General features: G+C 38.2%; 4 protein-coding genes across 6 annotated transcripts in view; 2 read left to right on the forward strand and 2 right to left on the reverse strand.

Moving 5' to 3' along the window:
- Window positions 1-1,749, reverse strand: part of LOC118281785 (inositol hexakisphosphate kinase 2) — a 47,635-nt gene extending 45,886 nt beyond the window's left edge. Inside the window, exons 1-2 of one of the 2 annotated variants that reach the window (XM_035602504.2) lie at window positions 1,639-1,730; window positions 1,439-1,514 (exon numbers count right to left, since the gene is read on the reverse strand). In XM_035602504.2, coding sequence (XP_035458397.2) covers window positions 1,439-1,514; window positions 1,639-1,655 — 93 coding nt within the window. In that variant the 5' untranslated portion in view covers window positions 1,656-1,730. Of the gene's footprint in view, window positions 1-1,434 lie in introns of both variants that reach the window. The other variant, XM_035602506.2, reaches the window with a different exon arrangement.
- A 494-nt stretch (window positions 1,750-2,243) lies between these two features.
- On the forward strand, window positions 2,244-4,847 carry LOC118269313 (mitochondrial import receptor subunit TOM22 homolog). 2 transcript variants are annotated; one of them, XM_050701812.1, is made up of 5 exons: window positions 2,244-2,496; window positions 3,274-3,357; window positions 3,472-3,569; window positions 4,016-4,157; window positions 4,237-4,847. In XM_050701812.1, the coding sequence occupies exons 1-5, from the start codon at window positions 2,347-2,349 to the stop codon at window positions 4,300-4,302; spliced, it is 540 nt and encodes a 179-aa protein (XP_050557769.1). In that variant the 5' UTR covers window positions 2,244-2,346; the 3' UTR covers window positions 4,303-4,847. The 2 variants fall into 2 exon arrangements, with proteins under 2 accessions (XP_050557769.1, XP_050557780.1); XM_050701823.1 differs by lacking the exon at window positions 2,244-2,496 and adding an exon at window positions 2,951-3,203.
- Window positions 4,848-6,023: 1,176 nt separating this feature from the next.
- Window positions 6,024-26,465, forward strand: LOC118268987 (protein flightless-1). Its single transcript, XM_050701838.1, has 23 exons — window positions 6,024-6,191; window positions 6,300-6,410; window positions 6,699-6,937; window positions 10,616-10,777; window positions 11,055-11,269; window positions 14,108-14,330; window positions 15,870-16,111; window positions 16,356-16,512; window positions 16,966-17,098; window positions 17,499-17,612; window positions 18,409-18,591; window positions 19,094-19,227; window positions 19,797-19,971; window positions 20,429-20,595; window positions 21,097-21,223; window positions 21,900-22,021; window positions 22,179-22,392; window positions 22,812-23,075; window positions 23,316-23,428; window positions 23,712-23,862; window positions 24,480-24,644; window positions 24,931-25,044; window positions 25,159-26,465. The coding sequence occupies exons 1-23, from the start codon at window positions 6,129-6,131 to the stop codon at window positions 25,291-25,293; spliced, it is 3,723 nt and encodes a 1,240-aa protein (XP_050557795.1). The 5' UTR covers window positions 6,024-6,128; the 3' UTR covers window positions 25,294-26,465.
- On the reverse strand, window positions 26,069-27,007 carry LOC118281788 (essential MCU regulator, mitochondrial). The gene is made up of 2 exons (XM_035602510.2): window positions 26,623-27,007; window positions 26,069-26,508 (listed from the first exon to the last, which is right to left on the reverse strand). The coding sequence occupies exon 1, from the start codon at window positions 26,896-26,898 to the stop codon at window positions 26,632-26,634; it is 267 nt and encodes an 88-aa protein (XP_035458403.2). The 5' UTR covers window positions 26,899-27,007; the 3' UTR covers window positions 26,069-26,508; window positions 26,623-26,631.
- Between the last annotated feature and the right edge of the window lie 102 nt (window positions 27,008-27,109).

Genomic DNA, 27,109 nt, shown 5'->3' on the forward strand with positions numbered 1-27,109 from the left:
TACATAAGTACATGAGATAGTGAATGAAGTTTGTTATTTTATATTTTCACATCACATCACATTGTCACATAGATGTGTGTGCAATATGTGTTTGTAGTGTAGGGTTTTTTTACTAACTAGTTGATAAGGAATTGGAAGGGGCAGAGGGAGGATTTAGAGTGTAAGCCATTTTCATGAAAACCCCTATGTCTAAGATATGGACTCCATAATTCAGTGTTTTAAAAGTACTTGTCCAGGTTGTTGATTTAGTAGGCAACCCTGGTAAGTGGTTAGCCTGAATAAATAACACAATATGTTCATGATAATATTAGTTTAGTGCTGTAACTGGCATTTAACATCTCTACTATAATAAATAAAGCTGACCATCATGTGTGTTATGCACCACGGTCGGCACATTAGACAGTACATTTGTCAAGACCAAACACGCTATGGGTTAAACAAAGCTCTAAAAAGAGTCCAATAGGATTTTTTTTGCTTTTCTCAGTTCTTTAGGTTTTATATTTCTGTCAAATTGATGGATAACTTGAAGCATTCCTTATGAAACAGTATATTTGGTCAACCTATATGTTAAGGTTTACTGTCTTTTTAAATGGGATAAACAACCAATGACTTCCCTCGCCAAGGCGAGGCGAGAGAGTGTCAGACTCCTATAGACTAAAACCCACCGTGTTTCTACTCCCGCTTTTCGAACCGAACCCCGGTAAACCCGCTAGATAGTCCGTAGCTCTAGGCGTTAGTTAAGCTAATAGTAACATAACCAGATGTTGTGAAACATGCTTTATAGACATTAAAGAATTGTCTTATGAATGGAAAAATGTAGCATTAAGATGAATGATGAATGATAGTGTGAATATCAACAATGATATTGTATAACAATAACATCAGCTTGCACATTTTATCTCAATGATGAATAACCATATAAATATCAGATGTTTTCTAAAATAAGGACAAAATTCCCACTACTCCATCATTGCAATCTATTGCCAATCAATAATATTATAATCCTAGATGTCAATCAATGGACGCTATCAATCTGATTTAAGCTCCGATGCTAATCAGATAGACTAAATAAATAATAACTAAATTCCATAACATTGTGTTCATCGTAAATAAATAAAATGCAATTATGTTTTAAGATATAGTTTTTATGTATTTCTAAATTATAAACATTGTAAACAGTTTTGTTTATGTGGTGAGTTTTCAGTCAAGAAATGAGTCTTGACATGAGGTTTCCTAACTAAATTCGCCCCTTAGACGACTCACTGACTTAAAGTAGTGCTTTTATTTTTCAATAATATTCAATATTATGTGTAATTCAGATTCTCAGACTCAGTATAAAAATACTTTGCATCAAAACAATCTTATTGCAAGATTTTTTAACAAAAATTGTCTTATTGTAAATATTTTAATAATAAACAATTATGAAATACATACATACCTTCGAAGCACGCTTTGAAGGGATCTCAACGGTGCATATGCAGACTTCACCAATTTTGGCAGCTACAGCACACTCACTGATTAACATAAATTAGGACTTTTGCATGTAAAATTTTAATGGAGGTAACATAGACGGGGTCCAATATATTGGATCCACTTTTAATAATATTTAATTATTAAAATAACGCAAATAAAGCATACCAGGAACCTAAAAGCATAAATTACAGGATGAAGAATAAACTATTAAAATTAAATTTTAATTATTTGCACGAAATATGGCAGGTTCCAGAAAAAGACTGCTGTCAATGTCAGTTCAATTGATTGTCAACTTTGGTTCATACAATTATTGATTTCGCTAGCCACAGACAACACGAAATTATTAACGTAAAACATTAGTCGATTTATAAAACTATTGTAGTCAACAAAAAATGTACAAGTACATTTTACAGATACAGTACAAGTACAGTACAAGTAAATGTACAAGTACATTTTACAGATACGTAGATACAGATCGTAAGTGACTCAAACTAGGCTGGGCTAGGCTTAAATAATTATTCTCGCTAATCTCTGAAATGGCTGGTCCAATGTTGACGGGACTTTTATTGGCAGGTAGCTAACTGATGTACTAAGGAGTAACTTAGGCTACTTTTATTAGTCACAAATTCCGTAAACCGGTCGCGCGCCGCATCAGCTGATTCACAGTATATTTTCATTAGAAAATTAAATCCAAACTATTTTATAACTGTCACAAATACCAAAACATGCCTTTTTGTCAATTAATTTTTTAAATTTCGAATATTTTTTTCGTAGCAATGACAGAAGTAAAATTAAAAAAATACCTGTAATAATTTATTAATATCAGTGTGAATCTGTTGCAATTCTTTGTATTACTTTGACTGACTTTAAGAAATGCCTGCAGAATCTCCTTGTACTTGCAGTAATCCAAATGACTGCTTGCCTGAATACCACGGGCACTACGGTCACCCGGGCCAACCGGGCCACCCGGGCCACGCAGGCCATCCGGGCCACCCAGGCCACCCAGGACACGCGGGCCATCACGTAAATATATTACCTATCAGTAGATAATTTAAGAGCAATCTTATTTACTACTCGTGGTTTTTATTCGTTTTATACAATACAATGAGTATATAATATATTTATAATAAATATACTGTTAAATAAAGTAGAATAAGCAATGTTAGCGTAGCATTCATTTATAGCAACTATTTATAATATTAGTAAGGATTTGTCGGAACTTTGCATCATTGCATGCCGCTTAGCCAGTAGCCTAACATTAATATAGGCCAAATCGTTAATTCGCATTTGCACTGTAGATGGCTGGAATTTAGTCATTTATATTATTTATAAATAACTACGATGTGAGGTGTGGGATACAAATTATCGGAGTAACATTCATAATAATGAAATACGGTTACCAAACATGTAAAATTTTAACTGAATATAAAATACAATATTTTCTCTGATGTAAATTCCTCCTGGCAACACTTGCATGTTACAACTTTGTCTTTTGCTTTTGAGCACGGACAGTGTATGTTACGGAGTTTTTAGGGCCTTAGTCCAAATTGAAACTTGAATCCTTTAGGGAATCGGCATAAAAAGTTTAAATACGTAAGAATTGTGCGGATAGAATGCTTATGGAATTAACCGATGATCAGGAACAAAGTGACAGCGGAATGGAGTCTTTGAGTGCGAGCAAAGATGATAGTCCAGAGCGCAGGCCCGATGAATTTTTCATAACCCCCTCAGTATGTACCAATAACTGATAACGAAAAGTAGGAAACGTGTGATCTATTTTAAATGTGAATTTGTTTACAGCTAGGATCGTCACCCAGCGCTGGCACACCGATCGGTGGACCTGCCGGAGGACATTTAGCTGGACCACTGAAAGAATATGACGATGTGAGTTTAATTGTTTTAGAATGAAACTATTAATTAATGTGCTATTAAAGTACTGTCAAAATGTGATTTTTTCATCATTTTATAAAATATTAACAATATTATTTGTTATTCAAGGAACCTGACGAAACCTTATCAGAGAGGTTATGGGGCCTGACTGAAATGTTCCCGGAGTGTGTTCGAAGCTGCACCTACACGGTCACTACAAACACAGTGTAAGAACCATTAATTTACTATTTATTTACTACAAATGATGTAAATTTAACATATCATAAGCCTTAATCTATATTTACTTAACAATAATTAAGCTGAAGTATTTGTTTGTTTGTTTGCTCTGGGACTACTGGTTTGATCAAAATTAAAACCCTAGCCCATGGACGAGCCACTCATATCATAATATTTTTGTATAGACCAGTCGCTAGTGGTTACAAGTATATAATTTTCCATGTTCTGTTATGTTATTGCTGGACCAATGATTTCTAATTGTGTAAATTCTTGGTATAGTTACTTAGTTACATGGTAGTGTTACTAGTATATCTACTAATTAATGGAACAAGTTGACTGTGAACAACCAGTTTATTGCATAGGAAAGTTAATTATAGATAGAGGCTTATAACTATCTTTTTATTCTTTTCATAAATGGAATTGTTTGATTTTTCAGGTCAGGAGTTAAATCTCTGTATGGATTGTCTCGCTCAGTAATGTGGGTAATAGCCAGCTCGTCTGTAATCTTGTTTGCTCCAGTCATATTTGAAGTTGAGCGAGCTCAAATGGCTGAAATGGAGAAGTCACAACAGAAACAGGTATGTTTTATTCTAAGCTTATTTAAACTGTGGAGTTATCATCTTTGAGATAATTTTTAAATTTTTTTTTTTGTTTCAGGTCTTGCTAGGAACCAACACAGCTATGTCAGGCCCCATGCCGAACATGCCACCAATGCCCCGATAAATCAGTTATTAGAGTCAAACAATATATTCAATGTAAACTGTTTGAAATCTTCACTATAATATATAAAGGAAATATTCAAATATCATCCTGAATGCTTTAATGTTAGTGTATTAGTTAAAAAAATAGGTACCTTCCTCAAACATGATTTGAAGTATTTTGTATTGGGCATAACAACTAGAGATTAGTTGAATGTACATTAGTTACATAATTTATTTACCCAATTGCATTTAATCGAAATGTTTACAAAATAATCAAATTGTTGTTTATTAGACTATTATAATTGTATTAAAAATAAGTTGCATTTTCTCTTTCTATTTATGGTCTTCTGTTCCTGACGGTTGCAGTCATATTATTATGTTACTGGTTCTAATTTGTTGATTTATTAATTGGTTAGTGAGATGACGTTTCATATGTGAAAAAGATTTTATAGATGATGCTTTGTTATTAGAATAAATGTACTCTTGAAAATGCATTTTTCAATCATCTGTGTAAACTATAGAAAATGTGGCAAAAGTAATACAGTATATAATAAACTGAAAATAAAGTTCTTATCGTTTTACTATAGTATGGAGAAAAATCGTCGACGCCCAATAAAGATTTTCCCATACGTCTTTATATGAGACTGACCCCACATAAGGCGTGTGCGATCCTTGGCCCTGTGAGTAGCGAGCGAGCTGCGTGAGCGTCGCGTTTTGCCGCCGTGTGACGTATGTGCAGCAAGCCCGCGGCGTGCACGCGGCGCTCAAGTCGCGTTTATGCATCCATAATAATTATTGATTATGCTTGATACTTCATCTATGGATATGTACTACATAGGTGCACACTGCATATAAATATACGTGTTGTGTTAACAGATGGCTTTTTTAGTTGCAAGGTACTTGCTATGCTATGTTTTCATGCCTAATGGCGCATTCGGTTTAACAGAAACCGAATTACCGGTTACAGTGACCGAATACGGTCTAACCGACTAATGTAAATGCGCCGTCATATTCCAGGTAAGGAAAACGAAATCTATATTTTGTACGACCTGGGATATTAACCGTCAAGTTTACGACCTCCATGTTTATTAAACTGACCCAATCTAATATTTCTATGTTTACCTACTACAAGCAGAAATTAAGTTTGCTATAGTTATAACAACTACCTACTTAATACGTCTGCGCTGTGTAACCACAACCAGTTGCATCGTCAGGGTCGCCTCCAAAATCAATATCATTGGTCCTTGACCCTTCAACAACTTATATAACTGATTAACAGCACAGTTCTATTAGAGTTACACCTCATGCACCTATAAGGCATATATAAGATTATTAATAGTGTTCATTAACGCAAATTCAGGCTTGGCTGTCTAAATATGCCTTATGTTGATAATATCAAAAACAGTGTTAGATGCGGAATGCATTCAAGAAAAAGGGAAAACTTGCTTGTAATCAATAGTAAGCATGGATGAACCTGAGATGAAAGGCCTGTATTCTTTGCAAGATGAATATTATGTAAGAAGAATGAAAGTGACAAAATTCGATACCTATAAAACAAATTTCCTTGATAAGTGTTATACATTTCCTTATTTTTCTTTAAAACATTTATTATAACGGTAACTTGGTGCACCTTTTTCTTAATTCAGTTTTTATTTTTTCAACCAACTTGTATTTATCAATGAAACGCACCCTTAAACTGCTACTTCTATTTAATCTGTGAACAAGTTTACGTCACATCACCGTCTATAAATACATTATCTGTGCAAAATAGTTCAAATCAAATGTCATTTCACCTGACAACTTTTTTACTGAGATCCAATGTATTTTTATAAATAAATCGTTGTAAACATGGCAAATACAGGCTTATTGCCGTTTGTTCGCGGCGTGGACTTTACCTGTAATGATTTCAGTGTAAGTGTAGTGTAACTTTGTCGATATGTCGCTTTGCCTATTACGGATGATATCATATCCCTAACCTTTGCTTTCCTATTTGAATCTTATAATGTTTCTTTCTTGTAGGATGATAAATTCCCGGATGCTATTCGGTACATGACTGGCCTGCAGTGGCTACGGCTTGATAAGACTAACCTGACAGATATCCCTGAAGAGTTAGGAAAGTTAATGAAATTGGTAAGTAGGCCTTTTATTTAAAACTTCTTTACTTGATGATTTCATGAACAAAGCATTTGTTTTTAATCTCTACAGTACTGGCAAGAATATGAGGAAAATGGTAAAAGCATTCTTTTACCATTTTCTAATACAATATTGTATGCTCAAGATTTCTAGTTAAAATAAAGGGTACTTATTTTAAGACATGTTTATGTAAAATATGTGTCATGTGCTAATTTAAAACATACATTTCAAAAAAATTGGGAGCATACTTGCTACTGTATTAAGGCATACATTTTTGTACTACAGGAAAATTTATCATTGAAAAAGAACAGTTTAGAGAAATTATTTGGTGAGTTAACTGAGCTGAAATGTCTGAGGTCCCTGAATGTAAGGCACAACAATGTGAAGAGCTCTGGGATCCCGGCTGAGCTGTTCAGATTGGAAGAGCTCACCACCTTGGATCTATCACATAACAGGCTGAAGGAAGTTCCTGAGGGATTAGAGAAAGCCAAATCTTTGCTAGTCTTAAATCTCAGTCATAATAAGTAAGTTCAAATGAGTTCTATACTTTTCTAGCTTAGTTCTCTTAGCATAAATCAGATTTGAGTAAAAATTATTAATGAAGCCAAAAAAATGAAGTTTCCACCTTTACATGTATGTATTATACAAGGCTTGACTTACTTGACTTAAGGTCCTATGACCCCTAGATGGGGCAGAGGGCGTCCACAGAGGTCCTCCATCTCGATCGGTCTTGAGCTTCCCGCTTCACCTCGCTCCACGTCAAGCCGATGCCCGCCGCTTCCGCCACTACAGTACGTCGCCAGGTTTGCCGAGGACGGCCACGCTTCCTTTTCCCCTGGGGATTCCACTCTAAGGCTTGCTTTGGAATGTGGTCGGGGCCTCTTCGGAGAGTATGGCCAATCCATCCCCACTTGCGGCGTTTTATTTGGCGATCGATGGGGCTTTCGTGGCATTTCTCCAACAGGTCAATGTTGGAGATGGTCTCGGGCCAGTAAATACCGAGAATGCGACGCAAACATCGGTTAACGAAGACCTGGATTTGGCGGGAGATGTCCTTTGTTACCTTCCACGTCTCGCACCCGTATAGCAGCACCGATTTGACGTTGGACCCAAAGATCTTGAGCTTGATCCTTCGGGTCAGTTTTCGGGACTGCCAGACCGGTCTCAACTGCGCGAAAGTAGCTCGAGCTTTGGCGATCCGTGAGGCGATGTCCTCCTCACTTCCTCCAGTTTCCGACACGACGCTCCCGAGGTATGTAAATTTGTGGACGCGCTCCACTGCCTCTGTGCCAATCAGCAACGGTGACTTATTCTTCACGCCAGATCTTATCTCTTTGGTCTTCCGGGTGTTAATTTTAAGCCCTGTTTTTGCTGCCTCCTGTCGCAAATCGTCTAACTTAGCTTGCATGTCGGCATGGGTGTGACTCAGCAGGCAAAGATCATCGGCATAGTCCAAGTCTTCCAGTGTGTTGGACAGTCCCCATTCTATCCCGCGGCGCCGTTCACCTGTGATGCGAAGCATAATTCCGTCCAGGACGACCAGGAAAAGCAGCGGTGACAGAAGGCAGCCTTGGCGGACACCTGAGTGCACCGTTATGTCTTCCGAGATGAGACCGTTGTGAGTTACTCTACAGGAGTACTTTCTGTAGATACTTTCCAACAGGCGGACAATCTTCGGTGGCACTCCAATTTCCAGTAGACGAGACCAGATGCTTGGCCACTTCAACGTATCAAAGGCTTTTTCGAAGTCAACAAATGTGAGGTAAACCTCTCTCTGCCATTCTGATGCCTGTTCCAATATGATACGAAGAGTGTTGATCTGGTCCGTACAAGAGCGGCTCGATCGGAAGCCAGCCTGTTCCCTGCGGAGGAGAGGGTCTACTGCCTTTACCAGCCTGTCCAGAATGATCTTGCAGAAAACCTTAGCAGGAATCGAGAGCAATGTGATGCCTCTCCAGTTGTCACACATACTAAGGTCTCCTTTCTTAGGTACTGTAATAACAAGGCCTTTGTTCCAGTCATCCGGTAGCTCCTCTGAAATCCAAATTTTCTCAATTAGAGGCGTCAGAACATCGACAGCGGAAGGTAAGTCTGCTTGTAGCATCTCCGCAGTGATAAGGTCGAGTCCTGGCGCTTTGCCTGTCTTCAGAGAATGGATTGCTTTTGCCACTTCCAAGGCTGAAGGTGGGTCTACATTAATATCGAGCAGCTGTGGTGGTGGGGAATTAAAATGAAGTTCGCCAGGTGTTGATGTCGTAGGCAACCGGAAGACCTCTACAAAGTGTTGATGCCAGCGTGCCAGCTGCCCTTCTGGTGTCACAATGAGTTGCCCATCTTTATCTTTCAGCGGCTTTTTTCTCCTGGACTTACTGCCACCTGCCAAGGACTTTGTAGCATTATATAGCTCCTTTAAGTTACCTGTGTTCGCAGCGTGTTGAGCACGATCTGCAATACCGTCAGCCCACTGCCTTCTATCCTTGCGGGTACTGCGATAGATCTCTTTGCGTTTTTGACGGTATTGCACGTTAAGTTCGGCTCGAACAGCGTCATCATGAGCTTCGAGGCGTCTCAGGTGAAGTCTCCGTCTGTCTTCTATCAGGTCCCATGTACGTTGCGACATCCAGTCCTCCTTTGAGTGAGTGCTCTTACGCCCTAAAACGATGGAGCTGGTCTCTGTATAGGCCACTTTAATCCGATTCCACTCCTCGTCCAATGAGTCAGTAGCCGTGTCGAGTGTGGCAAAACGATTGCGCAATTCAAGTTGGAATGATTTGCGCGTATCTGGATCGTTTAATTTGCCCACCTCAAACCTTCTCCCAACTTTGCCAGGTCCTCCAGCTACGCGGGCCACCGCGACCTTAAGCCGGACTTCAGCAACAACCAGGTGGTGATCGCTATCAATATCGGCTCCCCTACGGTTGCGCACATCTAGCAATGAGGAGCGCCATTTGGAGCTGATGGCTAGGTGGTCGATTTGGTTCTTCGTGGTGCCATCGGGTGAATTCCACGTATATTTGTGGTGGTCGCCATGAATAAATAATGTCCCTCCGATGGTCAGATCATGGTTCTGGCAAAACTCGACAAATCGCTCACCATTCTCATTACACTCCCCAAGTCCGTGTGTACCCATATGCCGCGTGCGGTTAGTGTTGTCGCTGCCAACCTTTGCGTTTAGGTCCCCCATGACGACGACAATGTCTTGCTTCTTTATTTTCTTGATGGTAGCATTCAGAGCATTGTAGAAGTCATCTTTGGTATCCTCTGTTGCTGCATTAGTTGGGGCATAGCACTGGATGATTGAAATTTTGCGGACGTCTGAATTAAATCGAGCGTATATGATCCGGTCCGAGATCGGTTTCCAATCCAAAAGGCTTTTCCTTGCTGCATTTGAAAGTAGGAACCCTACTCCATGTTCACGCACCTCTTCCTCACTCTCTTTACCTGAATACAGCAAGGTCAAACCCCGGATGTTCTCAGGTCCCCGAAACCATTTCTTCTAACTTCACTCAGTCCGAGTATCTGCAGATTGTAACTAAGCATCACTGCTTCTGCCTGGGCTAGTCTGCTGTCATCGACAAGCGTTCGCACATTCCAAATAGCAATTCGTGTCCGTTTTTTCATGCCAAAAGTCGTTGGTAAGGGATCGGTCCGGTTTATCTCTGCTTCAGTTTCATTAATCTGTAATTGTCGGGCAAGCAGGTGATTAGCCCACTGTGCCTTAATCCGCTAGCGGGGCTGCCGCTTCAGAGCCTGCGGATATGCTCGATTTTGTGTCGGGGTTCCTCCCTAGTGAGTCGATTCTGTTTTAAGGCGCAGAATACTCGCCTTGCGCCCTGCATCCGTTAGCTCAGCTGCAACTCGAGGTGGCGGTCGCGCGGCGGCGCGGTTGCAGCAGGTCCCAGGGAGGACGGCGAGGACGTGGATGACGCGGACTGGCTAGGGCTCTGCTTGTTACGGTACTCCGCCACGAGTACAGCAGAAGGCATCTTGGCATTTTATAGGCAATGCTGATCTCACTAACAGCGATTCCCACCAAACCTTACCCTAGCTTCCCCCCATACAAGGCTTACAAATAGATAATCAAGTAAATTCAAAACCTATGGAATAATTAAGTATTTGTGTCACCAAACCTGCTTTTTATGTTAATTTAATTGTCATTCAGAAACCGTTACCAATTTATTACATGTTTACTGTTATTTCAGAATTGAGAGCATCCCACCAACATTATTTGTGCAACTGACAGACTTATTGTTTCTGGACCTGTCCCACAATCTACTGGAGACTTTGCCCCCTCAGACCAGGAGGCTAGCGAACTTGCAAACACTTATACTTAATGACAATCCACTTGGAGTTTTTCAGCTTAGGTAAGACACAGACTAATGAAATATAGTTACAATATTTCAGTATTTTAACTGTTATTAATTTATCATAATAAGTGACACTAAAATAATGATGGGATATAAGGATTCAGCTCAGGAATACATGTAAATTATCTTTCATATTTTCCTAGCTAAATTTTGTATTAATCATGAACAGAATCAGACTTAATAAATCATAAGAAAAGCCACACTCTACACAACTTATTTTATGTTATGGTATACCTGATAATAACAGTACAATGTAACAATATTCTGTTTTCAGACAACTGCCCTCTCTCCAAAGTTTAGAAGTGCTTCACATGCGTAACACACAGAGGACGCTCGCAAACCTACCATCCTCTTTGGACACCCTCTCGAACCTGTCGGATGTGGACTTATCTAAGAATGCCCTGACCAAAGTACCTGATGCCCTATACTCATTGCTCAGCCTCAAGAGACTGAACCTTAGTGACAATGAAATCACTGAAGTGTCTTCAGGTAAGAAAACTATCTAATGTACTCTGTAGCTTTTTTTCTTTTTTTTTTTTATATTATCTGACTGTTAAAGTAGATTGTTATTGCATTGCCAATAAATGTAGAATTTAATAGCAATCTGCAAATTAATTAGTTAGGCTCAATTTGTATTCAGAATTTCAGACATTTGAAATACATGCATTATTTATTTTACATTTAGTGAAAATTTGTGTTTTCAATCAGGGAATTTGTATTTTTAGATATCTGCTTTTATAGATATAGTTATCTAAGTGGAGCCAAATTTCTGTCTTATCTCATTCCTCCAATGAACCTTCTTTTGTTAAAACAACACTGCCATTGTTTATTGCTTGTGAGATAATAATCTATTGTTTACATGAAGTAAGCAATTTTATCTGGTTTTTAGGACAAAATACATTATGTGGATTAAGTTGTCCCTTCTAGATAAATGTCGGCATTCAATGACTCTTCCTGAATTTTACAAATTTGATAAAGCATAACAGTTTGTTTGTCTGGTTAAACATGTTAATTCCCAGGAAATCCATTTGGTAAAAAAAATTTTTTTACTAATATTTGTATAACTGGCACTGCCGGAAAGGATAAGCTTATCAAATGCAATATGGAATATGTATTTTATGAGTAAGTTGCTTACTTTGATGCGCAGCCCGTAATATTTTCGTTACCGTTTTTAAATCAAACATTACTTTGCATCAGTTTTGAATCAATCTTCGAGAGATTGATAAATGTAGATAAAGCGACAAAGGTATGCTAGACATACGATTCTGGCGTTCTTTGTTTCTGCCTACCCCAATGGTTACAATGTATCGATTTAAGAAATTCTTCAGCGAACTTTGTAGCTTTACGATGTTTTTAAGTTTAATTTAATTAACGTGTTAATAGGTCATAGCATTAACTATGTATTCTTCTTCTGCTCTCGGGAACAGGGCCGAATAAATTGAAAATAGGCAATCAAACAGCTGTACGTTCTTATATGATGCATATGGATATTATGAAATCAAGCTGACTATAAAAAGTGCATGATCGAATCAGATTTCCATCACTGCACATAATTTTACGATGCTCGTTGATACGAATGCACATAAAAACTCATAGTAATTTCACTCGTGCGTTTGCATGTTTGTCATCAATTAGTGTGAAGTCATGCTTTCTATTTTACTATGCATAGTTTATAAATTATACATCTGTTATGACGAGTTTCTATTGTTGCTTCGGATGCTAAACAAAAAATTGGCCCATTAACTTTTTTGTTTTATCTAATTGAATAGTTTTGGTAGGGATACCTAATGAATTAGTGAAAGATGGTGACTGTTGTAAGAGATAATAATGAATGGCCAAGGTCGTATGGTGACAGCAGATGTAGCGATGAGAATATATTTGTCACCTAGTCACTATCTCTAGTCTGTGACCATCCCCCGCATGTCGTAATAGCCAACAATCGGCTGAAATTAATAACCGATCTCAATCCAAAAGGTGCTATACCCTTAGTGCGAGTTTGCTTTGCGTTTAAAGTAATCCAAACGAGAGCGCGTTCGGCGCTCCGATTAAAAGTAAAGCAAACTCATAACTAAGGATATAGATATGTATTGATTTTTGACCGAAACGCCATACAAAAAATGCCACAAATCGATCTTAATCCACAGATATTGGATTGAAATAGTTTCTTAATTTAGGCAATAAGGGAATAAACTAATAAAGTAAAGAATACATCTTTTTTACATAAAGTATTGAATATAGGTACCATTTTGACGACAATGTATTATTACACACTGCATCTTGAATAATATCTGCATATCAACCATAGAAACCCTTGCAATACCATTTTAGTAGTAATGGCTACTTGTATTGCTACTTACATTATCTGCCACTGTAATCAGTTTGAGTCATTCACAATGCACTTCCTTGCTACAAAGTACCGCACCTACATTAATTGATACAAATATTTTAACATTACTTAAGATAAAATTCCTGTTATGCAAATACAAGCACGTCAAGCTATCCTGTTTTGCAAATTGCTGTAATTGATTTTCAATTGTATACTTTTGCAATAAGGTTGACTCTGATAAAATTAAAAAGTGCTTGAATGCCTCTAGTCTAGGTTCTAGTTGTAACGGTCTTCTGCTTGAGTAAAATCATCATCACATCTTATATTAAAATTGAGTTGAGATGGTAACTGAAAAATAAGGGAAAGTAAATGCCTCAAAATACTGGAATGTGCGTAATATTTACAACAGAACTTTCAAAACTCTCAGTAATTCCGTTACCTATTTACATAGTAACCCATGAAATACAAAACAAAAGAAAGGCAAACCACGTTAACTGAAACACGAGAACAAAAACTCTTTTGTGAAACTTTTATCAAACAAAGAAGTAAAACATAAGTGTAGACACTTGATACGGTGTATATGTGACCAAGTGACCATAGATGTTACGGTTGTGGCCACGGCCGGCCATCCATGACCCAGGACGACCTTACAGGTACAAACGAGCCTTTAGAACAATCTAGTGACCTGCAACGCCATTGTCACTGGCAGCCACGACCTATACTGACGACAGCGCCATTCTCTATGGAGTTTCGTACCATGAAGTTTCTATCACTGAGACTGAATATTAATTTACATGTGATAATTGCCTGTTTAGCCATTGTTTTATGTGAACTTAAAACAGTTTTAAGTCATTAGAATTGCGTAGGTATTCATTTACACTTAAAATTATTTATCGTAATCGTTTTGTGTATAAGAACTACCTAGATAAATTACTGAACGTTATTGGAACTTCAAAATGGTGTAATATGAGTACTTATGAAATATGTTTTAATTGTTCTAGCTATGGACAACTGGCAGAAACTGGAAAGCTTGAACTTATCTCGAAACAACCTGACTGTGCTGCCGGCTTCTCTGTGTAAGCTGCAGAATTTAAGGAGGTTGCATGTGGATGACAATAAGCTGGACTTTGAAGGTATACCTTCGGGCATTGGGAAGCTGGGCAGCCTCGAAGTGTTCTCAGCTGCTAACAACTTGTTGGAGATGATACCTGAAGGGCTCTGCAGGTAAATATATTTTTATGGCACTCAAATAGTCACACTTGAGAAAAGGACACTCTCTTGTTAACTCTGGTTTATTATGTCTCGTATATCGACATACAGTTTAAAACTATATTGAAATCAGAATCGCGTTTTTGATTAATGAAAAAATTAACGAACACGCTAAATAATATCCACCTTAGTCCTCCACGTAGAACGACAAGCCGCCACCTGCATCCACTGACTAAGGGGGAGGTCTTTGTTCAACAGTGGACGTCTTTCAGCTAATGATGATGATGATGTTGAAATAAAATCACTATAGCACTTCGCATTGTTGTGAATAAAACGTCATTAAATAATTACCACAAGAATTAATACAATAAATATGTGTAGCAATGTTCAAAACTAGGGTAACAGTTATTTGGAACATTGACCTAAAAATATAAATAAAAGTCAACAACCATGTAACATTATTCACCGCCTGTCATCGTGTTTGTTTTTTAAAATAAAACATAGATATACTAATAAATTAATATTACACAATACAAGGAAAGTTATTTGTTATTTCAATATTGCACGTTTATTTTTAATATAAGTCATATTTACTATAACTACATCGATGTAAAATGGCAGAAAATAATTTTCCACACGCGAGATAATTGCCCAGTTTGTATGTATGTAAGTCTGTATATCATTTCGTAGTGAGTAAATATGTTAGCGGGTGATCTATTACTGTAATACATTAACAACTAGTTTTTTAACCCGCATGAATCAAAATGTATGTACGCATAAAACTTTTAAATGACTGCACAAAAATTACTATTATATAATTCGTGTTTGTTGTTGTTTGAAGAAAATTTGTATGTAGAAGACATAATTATCGGGTAAGTCGAGAAGTACCCGTGCGAAGCTTCCGTGGGACACTAGTAAATAAATCAGATAGAACAGAAAGCTTAAAACACGCAACTCTTGTTTACTAAAATATCAGTTCCTACATACAAAATACATTTTTCTCTCAGAATATTTATTTTGCGATGTCATGTGATTCTTGAAAAAATTTAGCGTATGATAAATTTGTCTACGCTTAGATGGATGGGAGGTAAAAAAATAAAATGTGAAATAATAAATGTGACTAGAAGTTTATGTGTTTATTTTTATAAATATAAAATTACTCATATGCTCGTGACTTTGTTGATTGATATTTTAAATGTCGTGTTTATTTATTATTATGTTATGGCGAATGTAAATGATTGCGTCTGAATATTTGACTAGAGTATTTAATTGACTGAGTTGACTCACTTTGAATGGTCTAAGAAACTAACAAATAATGAACTTACGATATCTCTGCCTTCGTAATACCCATGTACAGACTACGGAATATATTAGTTTGTTACCACTCCTACTCTTGTATCGTACCTATCTCCGATTCGCCTGCCAAGCGTGGAGATTGTGGCAAACCCTCGTATGTAGAAAAGGCCCATAGTTCACCAGTAGACAGTCATGGACCGGGCATACATTAAAAAAAAAACAGGCGTGTGTTAACCCTTATATTTTTTGTTTTCATAGGTGTGGATCGCTCAAAAAACTGAACCTAAGTTGCAATAAGCTTATCACGCTACCCGACGCCATCCACCTTCTGAGTGACTTGGAAAGTCTACAACTACATGGAAACCCTGACCTGGTGATGCCACCGAAGCCCGTGGAGCGACCAAGAGGGGCTGGTCTTCAATACTATAACATTGACTTCTCTCTACAAGCTCAATTACAGCTGGCCGGCGCTGCTACTAATGAACCTACCACGCCTAGCAGTACGTATTAGTTTTATCTAATAATTTGATAAAGTTTACACAAAATTGACATGTTATAGACAAAAATCTTTAAAAAGCACGAATATTTTGTGTCGTCAGCTTAGTATCGACTGCCGAGCATTTGACTCTCATAATATCAATAATCAATATCATTAAAATTACTCCAATGTTATATCTAAAGTACAGTTTTTTTTTTTTCTAGAAGACCTTTATTTACTAAATAACATCTCCATACTTGACACAGGTGTAAAATCTGACCCGATCGCACGAAAGATGCGCTTACGCCGCGGCAGAGCTGAGCCGGAGCAACGCGACTCCGCGCTCATACTCCGCGGCATGCAGGAACAGGCCAACACACAGCACAACGACCACAAACTTGAACAGAAGAACTCCGAACTTAAGTAAGTTTATATTTATGTAAATAAGAAATATTTTTTTCTCAAAAAGTACAGTAAATATACATACAGGTAAATATGCATTATGAAGATAATGCAAAATTTTTGTACACTGGTGTTACATCGGTAGCTGCTCTCCGTTCCCCAAACTGAGTCAGACTTGTATTTCGGGAACTATGAAACTAGCTCTTCGGTACTCAAATATTTACTAACTGTAAATGGCTACTTGAACGTTTCTCAAGCACTATTTTATCATATCGTGAGAAAAGATAGACATTCTGCTCTACACACAAGCGAGATGACTTACCCAAAATACCTTATTCCCAGTCTTATTATAACTTTCTTGAAATATACGTAACATAACAATTAATTATTGTTATGTTATCGTCTTACTCACGTGAGTAATTTCCAGCTATTTGCACTGTTACAAAACTACATGCAAGTATATTGATGTTGTAGACCGAAGCGATGGGACGAGAGCTTGGAGAAGCCGCCGCTAGACTACTCGGAGTTCTTCGACGAGGACACGGGCCAGACGCCCGGCCTCACCGTCTGGGAGATCGAGAACTTTATACCCGCACCTGTTGATGAGGTACTGACACATATATCTAGTAATAACATCAAGTATTTATCATGCTTTCAGTACTTTAACCTACTCCAACATGCACGACTGCACGGTTGGCGCGGTGGCTGGGCAACTGGCTGCCGTGCAACGTGTAGCGGGTTCGAGTCCTTCACGGAACTACTCTTTGTGTGATCCACAAATTGTTGTTTCGGGTCTGGGTATCATGTGTATGTGAACTTGTATGTTTGTAAACGCACCCACGACACAGGAGAAAATCCTAGTGTGGGGCAACGTTTAAAAAAAATAAAAAATAAACATGTAATTTTTTTCATTGGATTTTCTACTTTGTACGAAAAGCAATAAAGCTGAAAATATAATGTGTGTATATGATATATACCACTAAATACATATTATGTTTTGTATTCAGGTGGCGCACGGCAAATTTTTCGAAGGTGATTGCTACATAGTGTTGAAGACTGCCATTGAGGAGCAGGGCCAGCTCTCCTGGGATATACACTTCTGGATCGGGTCTAAAGCGACTGTGAGTATAAACTACTACTGTAATAAATTACACATCATTAAATCTAGAAAAAGTATTAGCTCCTAATCTGAGGAAGAAATAGCAATGTTAACTAACACTTTTTTATGTATTTATGTATTAACATGCAGCCGGTGTAAGGGCCACTGACACCCCGGGCGGAAAATATTGTGGCGCCCACTTGAGGGCAAGGCTCGGAACCGGTTTAAAAAATACCGGTTAATACCGGTTTATATCGGTTTTCCTCCGAACTTTTCTTAAGAACGTGAACATTAAAGAACTTTATTTTAACCTAAATTAACCGGTTTATTCGACGAGGGGCATGTCGGTACACGCGTTGAAATATTATTATTGAAATAAGCTGAACAGCGCGCGGCGTTTCTTTGATGTGCGTCGTATTAACCGGTTTTTATTGCTCTAAACCGGTTAATCCGAAAAAACCTTTATGAAAATACTGTTCCAAATACCAGTTTAAAAAAACCGGTTTCGCGAACGAAACCCAATGTAAAGGTTTTGCGTACAAGTACATAATAACGGTTTGAAAATTTAACCGGTATCCGAGCCTTGCTTGAGGGAAGCAATATTAAGTGTTAGTTTTTTGCGGATCCTATCGGCGGCGGCATCGGCGCCCCCCAGTATTTGTCGCCCTGGGCCATCGGCCCATCACGCACCCCCCCCCCCCCCTTAACGCCGGCACTGTTAACATGTAGAATGTCAGAATAAGGATTTTGTGAAAGAAACATTTGTCAAATTGACCTCGATCCACATGTAATATAGTTGTGTATGCCCCCCCCCCCAGCTGGACAAGGCGGCGTGCGCGGCGATGCACGCGGTGAACCTGCGCAACCTGCTGGGCGCGCGGCGCACGCAGCGCCACGAGCAGGCCGACGAGACGCCCGACTTCCTCGCGCTCTTCCCCACGCCGCCCGTCTACATACAGGGCAGCCACACGCCCTCCGGGTTCTTCACCGTCGATGACCCGGTGAGCACTATTTAATTACTTTCTTTCTACCGACCCAGCCCGTGTCTTTGATTTCCAGCTTTTAGTCAGTAAAATTTTGACGCTCCCTTACCCCAGGTGGGAGGAGTAATTTGATTTTATTATGCACTAAAATAGTATTACCTTAATCAAACAGATGTCTTCTCATAATTATAGCAACCTGCAGAATGACCAAATACAATTGGTACATTCTTGTCATAAACATAACGCAATATGAATCAAAATAGTATTGTTGCCGACACACGTTTCAGCTACATACGAGTAGATATCATCAAAATTTTATACGAATTTTCAGGTAAATTAACAAAATAAAACGTATTTTGGTATGTAATAGAAAACTGGTGTAGCATAGTTATTATACACCAACCACCCAACCACCATTACGAGTATTTTTTGTTTGACAAAATTGCTCGGTTAGCTTACATGAACAATATATTATGATTTATCAACCCAAGTAACAATATAACTGTATATCGTAATGCAGCACTACGTGACCCGTCTGTACCGCGTGCACGGCGCGGGCAACAGTATCCACCTGGAGCCCGTCGCCGTGCAGGCCGCCTCGCTCGACCCGCGGTACGTCTTCGTGCTCGACACCGGACTCGTCATATACTTGTGGTGAGTCACATTGCATTTATTTTTGACCTATCGCCTGAATACTGAAACGCTACTCAATTTTAAGTTGTACTTAAATATCACGCTATTTCTGTCTTTTATAAAGAATTTGTAAGGACAGAATTATTTTTGAGAGCGACCTAAAATTGAATGACGTTTCAGTATTTGACCATATGCAAGACAGATGGCAGTCATCATCATCATGAACAGGTGGAAGACAAAAGACTCCTCATTAGTCCTTTACGCTGAATGATCGGCATCGCTTAACTTTAGTGTCAACTAACATTACCCTTAGTTCGAGTTTGCTTTACGTTGAACGAAAACGAAACGAGAGTGCGTTCGGCATTCTGATTTGGCCGGCGTGAATGTATCAACCAATCAGAGCGACGAACGCACTCTCGTTCCTATCTCGTTAATCGTATAAACAAACTTATACTAAGGGTACTGGCATAGCTATGAGTTTTCATAGTAGGATTGGAAAACTTAATATAATTAAATTAAACAAGCTGATAATATTTCATTGATTTTTGACTGTGTCATACCCATTCTAATTATACTTAAAATGTATGCAGGTACGGGAAAAAAGCAAAGAACACGTTGAAGTCCAAAGCCCGTTTGTTTGCGGAGAAGATAAATAAAGAAGAGAGGAAGAATAAGGCAGAATTGATCGCGGAACCGCCCGGTAAGGAGCCGGCCAGCTTCTGGGAGACACTAGGGTATGAAGGGGACCTGCCTTATGTACCACAGGTGAGAAATATTTTTTTAATTAAAATGCTTATCCACAGGAACACATTAAAGAGCACTTAATTCCATAGACATTTTCTACCAGTCAAATCTTTAGATGTTGAACATACCTGCATCACAAAAAGACATAGCGATAACATACCTTGCGAAAATTCATACTTATTCTAAAAATACATTGTATTCATTTTCAATGTGTAGGTATTTGCTGGTGGGAAAGTAGTGTTGCATACTGCAAAATCATCTATTTATTTGTTTTTTTGTGTGTGTCATCTTATTAATTTTTATTTCTTGTGGAATAAATACTAGATACATATTTTTCGTGAAGTATTTTTTTGGTATACCTAATTTTGTAAAATTTGAAAATTAAGAAGATCATCAAATCTATGAAAGTGTGATTATTTCTGACTGAGGAAACTACCCAATGTTCCTTTTACTAAAATAGTGAACATCCATTGTGCAGGAGCATGTCCCAGCGGATTTCGTATGTCCGGGCGCGCGGCTGTACCGCGTGGAGCTGGGCATGGGCTACCTGGAGCTGCCGCAGCCCGAGGCCGAGCCCCTCGCCCGCGCCGCGCTGCTCACGCGGAACGTATACATACTCGACGCACACGTCGATGTCTTCGTCTGGTACGTACAGACATTATACAGGTATTATTAGTACTAGTAACCCCGCAAAAAGCATTAAACAGAGAGGAGTGGAAGGAAGGTAGGGAGGCCTTTGCCCTGCAGTGGGACGATCATGGCTGAAATCTAAAATAAAGTAACCCCGCCGCTACAGTCACACAAATCCCTTTGTTTTAATGCGATAGGTAAACGAACAGACGAATCACTCGATGGTAAGCAGTCGGCGCTGGCCGTAGACATTCGCAATATCAGAGGAATTAGAAGTGCGTTACCGGTTTTTTTGGGGTTGAAGATTTAAGAATTTGGATTGTTTTTTTTATCTCTTTTTACTACAGAAACTGAATTACACTAAAGACATTATATAGGATTAAAAAAGTCCAATTGACTGAGTATTTAGCTTACACAAAATTAAAACTTTTCACCAACATCTTCTATTGCTTTTATTCTTCTAACATAAACATTTGTTCCGTATTTTTTGTTTTAACTATGATCGTTTTGTTTCAGGTTCGGCAAGAAGTCATCTCGTCTAGTTCGCGCGGCCGCGGTGAAGTTAGCACAAGAGTTGTTTAACATGGTGACCCGACCTCCGCACGCACTCGTCACACGACTGCAGGAGGGAACTGAGACACAGGTACGCAATGTTTACATCTAGGAAGGGTAGGGTGACGTTTGTTATTTGATATTGTAACCATAATCATACTCGTGGTTATGTGACATTAGAGACAATATAACCGTAAACACTATTATATCGTCACTACGCGTAGTGACGATAACTATGGCCACTTGCTAATAAAACATATGTCCACGCTTAGCAGTCAGGTTCGCAATTTTTTATTATTTTTATTTTATTTTTTAAAAAACGTTGCCCCACATTAGGATTTTCTCCTGAGTCGTGGGTGCGTTTTACAAACATACAAGTTCACATGCACATTTCAACACAATTGGGTAGTATCCTCGGTCAAAAATAAATGATTACAACTTTTCAATACAATAAAATATTAAAAAATAATCACACTCTCATTCATAAATTTGATGAACTATTTAATTTTCGATTTTTTCTAGTTAAATTTCTAGAAATAAGTCTGCTATTTGACGTCAAAAACTTATGACGTCATAACGCACTATTTCATACAAAGTTCATAGAAAATATCGTTTTTGACGTTTCGAAAAAAGTATTGAATTTGACTAGTAGGAAACTAGCCTATTCCAACGGTTCCTAAGCATGCAGTCCCTTAATCGTATCCTACGACACCTGCATTTTAAAATATGAAGAGACAAATAATTTATATTCTGTGTTTAATTCGAAGGTGTTCAAGACTTACTTCCTGGGCTGGGAAGAGGTTATAGCGGTGGACTTCACTCGTACCGCGGAGTCAGTCGCGAGGACTGGCGCCGACCTCGCCAGCTGGGCCAAACAGCAAGAGACCAAGTATGTATCTATGCTTATAATTTGTATTAAACACCAATTTCGGGATTTTATGCGTTTTAGGGATAATTTGTGATAACTTTGAACCATATAGCTAACAGTTTTTAGATTTGTACGACGTGAGTGTGAGTTTAACTCACTCAATTTAATCTTTCTACAGAGCGGACCTCTCAGCGTTATTCACTCCTCGGCAACCAGCGATGGGAGCTGCAGAGGCCAAGACTCTCGCAGACGAGTGGAACGAGGACCTGGAGGCCATGGAAGCGTTCGTGCTGGAGGGGAGACACTTTGTGCGCCTGCCTGACCACGAGCTCGGAGTCTTCCATAGCTGTGACTGCTACGTCTTCCTCTGCAGATACGTGTTGCCTGCTGAGGTACGATAGATTTTATTTTGGTTACATTTTTGTTCTATTATTCCTTGAATTGAGTTTCTGGTGTGAAATTTTCTTCATCCTTGTATCATATCGCACGGCGAGTATCCATCCTTACGTTGTCGAAACTACTACGGTTCGGACTAAGCGTTTCGCTTCGTCGTTTATTCCGCGTACATCGAGAGACTGGAACAATCTGCCTGCTGCGATTTTTCCATTCGATTATCTTCAAGTCTAGAGTGAATAGGCTCTTAATAAAATAGTGCGCCTCACTATCAACGATTACATCACTACTTACCATCAGGTGGGATTGTAGTCAAGCATTAGTTTATATCGAATAAAAAAAAATATCGAAAATTACTTATACCCTTTTCCTCCGTAATTTTTACATAAAATCTACGATTGTTTTATCATTGTAACAGCCGGAGGACGAGACGGACGCAACGAATCCATTAGAAGACGACTCGGAGTCGGAGGCGGCGACGTGGGTGGTGTACTTCTGGCAGGGCCGGCGCGCGCCCAACATGGGCTGGCTCACCTTCACCTTCGGCCTCGAGCGCAAGTTCAAGCAACTCTGCAAGAGGCTCGACGTCGTCAGGACCCACCAACAACAGGAGAGCCTCAAGTTCATGGCCCACTTCCACAGGCGGTTCATCATCAAAGATGGCAAGAGGAATCAGAAGCCGGTATGTTTTTTTTAGTGATATATGATGTATGTTATAATATTGCTGTTTTAATTGTTGAAAATTACTGTTACACATTACTATTTGACCTATGTGCTTATGTGACCTATATTTGTAAAGCTGTTATTTTTTGATCATATCTCAGACACCTCTGATTACCTTCATTTGAAGTTTTTTCAAATTTTATTCCATTCAAAGCATTTTACCATGACATTATAATAATACAAATTTATTTCCAAACAGGAGAGTGGTCGCCAGCCGGTAGAACTGTACGAGCTACGAAGCAATGGATCTGCGCTGTGTACCCGACTCGTGCAAGTAAAGGCAGACGCGGCACAGCTCAATAGTGCCTTCTGGTAAGTTGCTGATTATGAAGTCCACACGATATATTACCTATTACCCAAGTTTGACCCGCTGCTCGGCATCTATTTGGCTTAGCGTAAGATTTATGGCCTACTAGCTTTAGCTTCACCCTGTAGGATAAAACGTATGTGCCTATGTATTATTCCAGACCATAATCTACTCCTGTTCCAAATTTCATCCTGATCCCTTCAGCCGTTTTGACGTGATTGAATAACAAACATACACACAAAATCACAAAATGTCTTTCTTGATTTCAAACGCTCCTCAACTTTCCAGCTACATCCTGAACGTGCCGCTAGAGGGCGCCAACGACACGTCCTCGGCCATCGTGTACGCGTGGATAGGCAGCAAGAGCGACGCGGACTCCGCGCGACTCATCGAGCAGATCGCTGAGGAGAAATTCAATAACCCCTGGGTCAGCTTGCAGGTAATAACAATTTTCTATGGAACATCATTAGAACTGAAAACGGGATATTTACCATGTTTATTGATTATTACGTTTCCGATATTTCGTAAAAAATATAATAAAGTATAAACATGGTAAAATACCCCATAAACTTGAGTTCTAATGATGTTACTAGTGACCATGTCGGATTTGTAGGAAACAGCAATCTGTAACGTAATTATTATTAACAAAATTATTTATTTACTTTTGAATGCTACAGCCAACTAAATAAATTTTGTTTTCTCATAAATTACCAGAATATTAGGTCGATTATGATAATTGTGACGCGATTATTTTTAAATGAGGAAACATTCCCTTTATTGTTTAATTATTTCTACCTATTTAAAGGCAACTTTAATAACATTAACTACAGGAAAAACACCCATTCTATTAATAATAACTGCTAATATTCTGCCAGTTACATTATACTGTAATGTTGTGCATATAACTACAGGAAAAACACCCATTCTATGTAATACATAACTCAATATTCTTTTTTTACTTATACAATGTTGTGCATATCTTTAATGTAATTAAACACTATTGTTTTTATTTTACCTTAATATATAATAAATAAATAATAATTATTATAAAAACAGGTGATAACGGAGGGCAGCGAGCCTGATAACTTCTTCTGGGTGGGTATAGGCGGCCGCAAGCCGTACGACACGGACGCAGACTATCTCAACTACACCAGGCTGTTCCGATGCTCCAACGAAAAGGGATACTTCACTGTCTCCGAGAAATGTACCGATTTCTGTCAGGTAATCATGGTTTTCTCTTCATAAGTGCAATTGACTAGAAATCCTTTGCTATCTGTATATCAATCCTCTCCCTCACTACCTTCATGTTGGTACTCCTAATGTACTTTAATTAGCTGATAATATTATTAATTATTATCTATTGAGCTTTTAAAGCCAAATTATTTATTTATATTAGACAAAACCAATAAGGAAGACTACTGATACGAGTTATTATAGAAATATTTCAATTTGAAATAGTTGTCATGTTTCAAATAAATACAATAACAATAATAATTTGTGTGTCTAGGATGATCTGGCTGACGACGATATAATGATATTGGATAACGGCGACCAAGTGTTTCTATGGCTTGGTGCCAAGTGCTCGGAAGTGGAGATAAAATTGGCTTACAAATCTGCACAGGTAATTATTACATGAAATGTTAAGAAATTCCAGAATTCCATTTATTTATGTAATTATGTCTTGCAAAAATTCCTGATTTCAATTAAAACTATCTTTTCTATTGTACAAAACTAGGTCTACATTCAACACATGAAATCCATGCAACCGGACAAGCCACGCAAGCTGTTCCTGACTCTCAAGAACAAGGAGTCGCGGCGGTTCACCAAGTGCTTCCATGGATGGGGAGAACACAAGCGACCACCTGAATAAATAGATCCATAGATCTGCATTTGCCAATGACTAGTAACCATTATGGCAGAAATACATTAGCGTGGCGCTGCGTGTCGAGGCGCACCAGAAGTTTATCGGTTTTATAAATTGAACGCAACCACGACCATGACACAGAAGAAATTCACAGTGTGGGGAAACTTGATTTTAAATTTTAAAGATTACGGACATGCTTCTGGTGGTCTAGTGCCCATTGCACCATGACACTGCACTCCATGATAATTTATTTCTGCCTCTAAACATGCCTATACCTAGTTTTCTGAGTGAGTTTTAGTACTTTTAGTTACTAAGTGAAATCAAGGCACACATTTTAATAAAAAGACAAGACATAATGTTCCTTATGTCACTCAATTGTATTGGACTTATTTTGATATTAAATAATATTAACATTATCATTTAACATTATTGTGTAATATAGAAACAGTATTCAGTAGTTGATTATGTTTTAAAAAGTATTGTTGAAGCTTTGAAGTTTTTATAAACATGTTTACAGAAAGTGTCAATAACAGAAATGTACAATAACAAGTATTACAAGTTATTATTATTGTGAATGTTTACTATGCTTCCAGACAGACAAGGGAGTATAATTTTGATATAATTATAATATGTAAATTGTACCACTGCTCTGTTCATGTACATGTATAGCAGTTGCTAACAAGTGATTTATTCTTTCTTGTTATCTTCTTTCTTCTCTCTCCTTCATCGCCTCATCATTGCAGTAGAGAATTATGTGGTTTGTCAAAAATGAAAGACTGAATCATGCCATTATCTCATTTATTTGAACATTCATCTATGAAGTATTAAGCACAAGTGTTTATTGGTACATTTGCGAGAGTAACCTCTGACTAGATTAGCTGAGATTGCCTTGTGTGTGTTACTCCTTTGACAAATGAAACATGCATTTCTTTTGTAATGCATTTATTAATGTGACATGATTTGATTGATGCATATTTAATTTAGCTGTATATAGAATGCTATTTTATATGATCACAATTTAATGTATTTATGTAAATCATGTAAATAAGAGATTTTTAATATAATAAAATCCATAAATTAAACAAAATTCCTAAGTATTGTGTACAATGCTATTTTGATGTTGAGCACAAAATTTTAATGTTTTTGTAACAATCCTTATAATAAAATATAACAATAAATGTGATTCTTATTTATTAAAAACCCGCATAAATATTACACTATCTGAAACAAAATTGTTGTTACATTAATTAGAGAGATAATAATTTAAACTACAAGCACTTAGTTATAAAACTAAACTTATATGTAAACGTTAAGTCATACACAGCAATAGTGTACCTGATTATCTTAATCATCGTCGTCGTCGTCATCGGACGGAACGAACAGTTCGTTCTCTTCCAGGAAATTGGCTATGTTTTTACTAATGGCTGCTCCGATGAGCAAGCCTGGCACTACGGCCAATACTATACCTAGAAGACCACCAGGGGTCTTCTCTGGCTCAGGCAAAATAGCACCAGTCGGTGTGGTTGTGGCAGTCCTCCGTTGTACGACGTTCTCGAACTTCGTCAGATTTTTCGATTGAGCCACCAACCGAGACAACCGAAGGATAGCCATTTTGTTGAAATAAAATAAGTGATTTTTGTATTAGATTATTTTTAGCAATAATTTCTTTTGCAGTCTTAGACAGTCAGATGATGTCTGTTCTGTGACACTGACATTGAAGTAAATGACAACTGACAACTAACTAAAGTTGCTATTGACAAAATGAAAAAAACACCATTACCATTACACCAATAAATGAATTACAATGCAACAAAAAGTATCT

The sequence above is a fragment of the Spodoptera frugiperda genome, chromosome 2, assembly GCF_023101765.2.
Source record: "Spodoptera frugiperda isolate SF20-4 chromosome 2, AGI-APGP_CSIRO_Sfru_2.0, whole genome shotgun sequence".
Taxonomy (NCBI): Eukaryota; Metazoa; Arthropoda; class Insecta; order Lepidoptera; family Noctuidae; genus Spodoptera; species Spodoptera frugiperda.

Excerpts from the sequence above, each read along its gene's own strand:
- LOC118269313 (XM_050701812.1), top strand. The coding sequence starts at position 2,347 with ATGCCTGCAGAATCTCCTTGTACTTGCAGTAATCCAAATGACTGCTTG. Across the intron at positions 3,570-4,015 it reads ACGGTCACTACAAACACAGT|GTCAGGAGTTAAATCTCTGT; the intron begins GTAAGAACCATT and ends TTGATTTTTCAG. Across the intron at positions 4,158-4,236 it reads AGAAGTCACAACAGAAACAG|GTCTTGCTAGGAACCAACAC; the intron begins GTATGTTTTATT and ends TTTTTGTTTCAG.
- LOC118268987 (XM_050701838.1), top strand. The coding sequence starts at position 6,129 with ATGGCAAATACAGGCTTATTGCCGTTTGTTCGCGGCGTGGACTTTACC. Across the intron at positions 21,224-21,899 it reads AGGAGGGAACTGAGACACAG|GTGTTCAAGACTTACTTCCT; the intron begins GTACGCAATGTT and ends TTTAATTCGAAG. Across the intron at positions 23,863-24,479 it reads ACCCCTGGGTCAGCTTGCAG|GTGATAACGGAGGGCAGCGA; the intron begins GTAATAACAATT and ends TTATAAAAACAG.
- LOC118281788 (XM_035602510.2), bottom strand. The coding sequence starts at position 26,898 with ATGGCTATCCTTCGGTTGTCTCGGTTGGTGGCTCAATCGAAAAATCTG.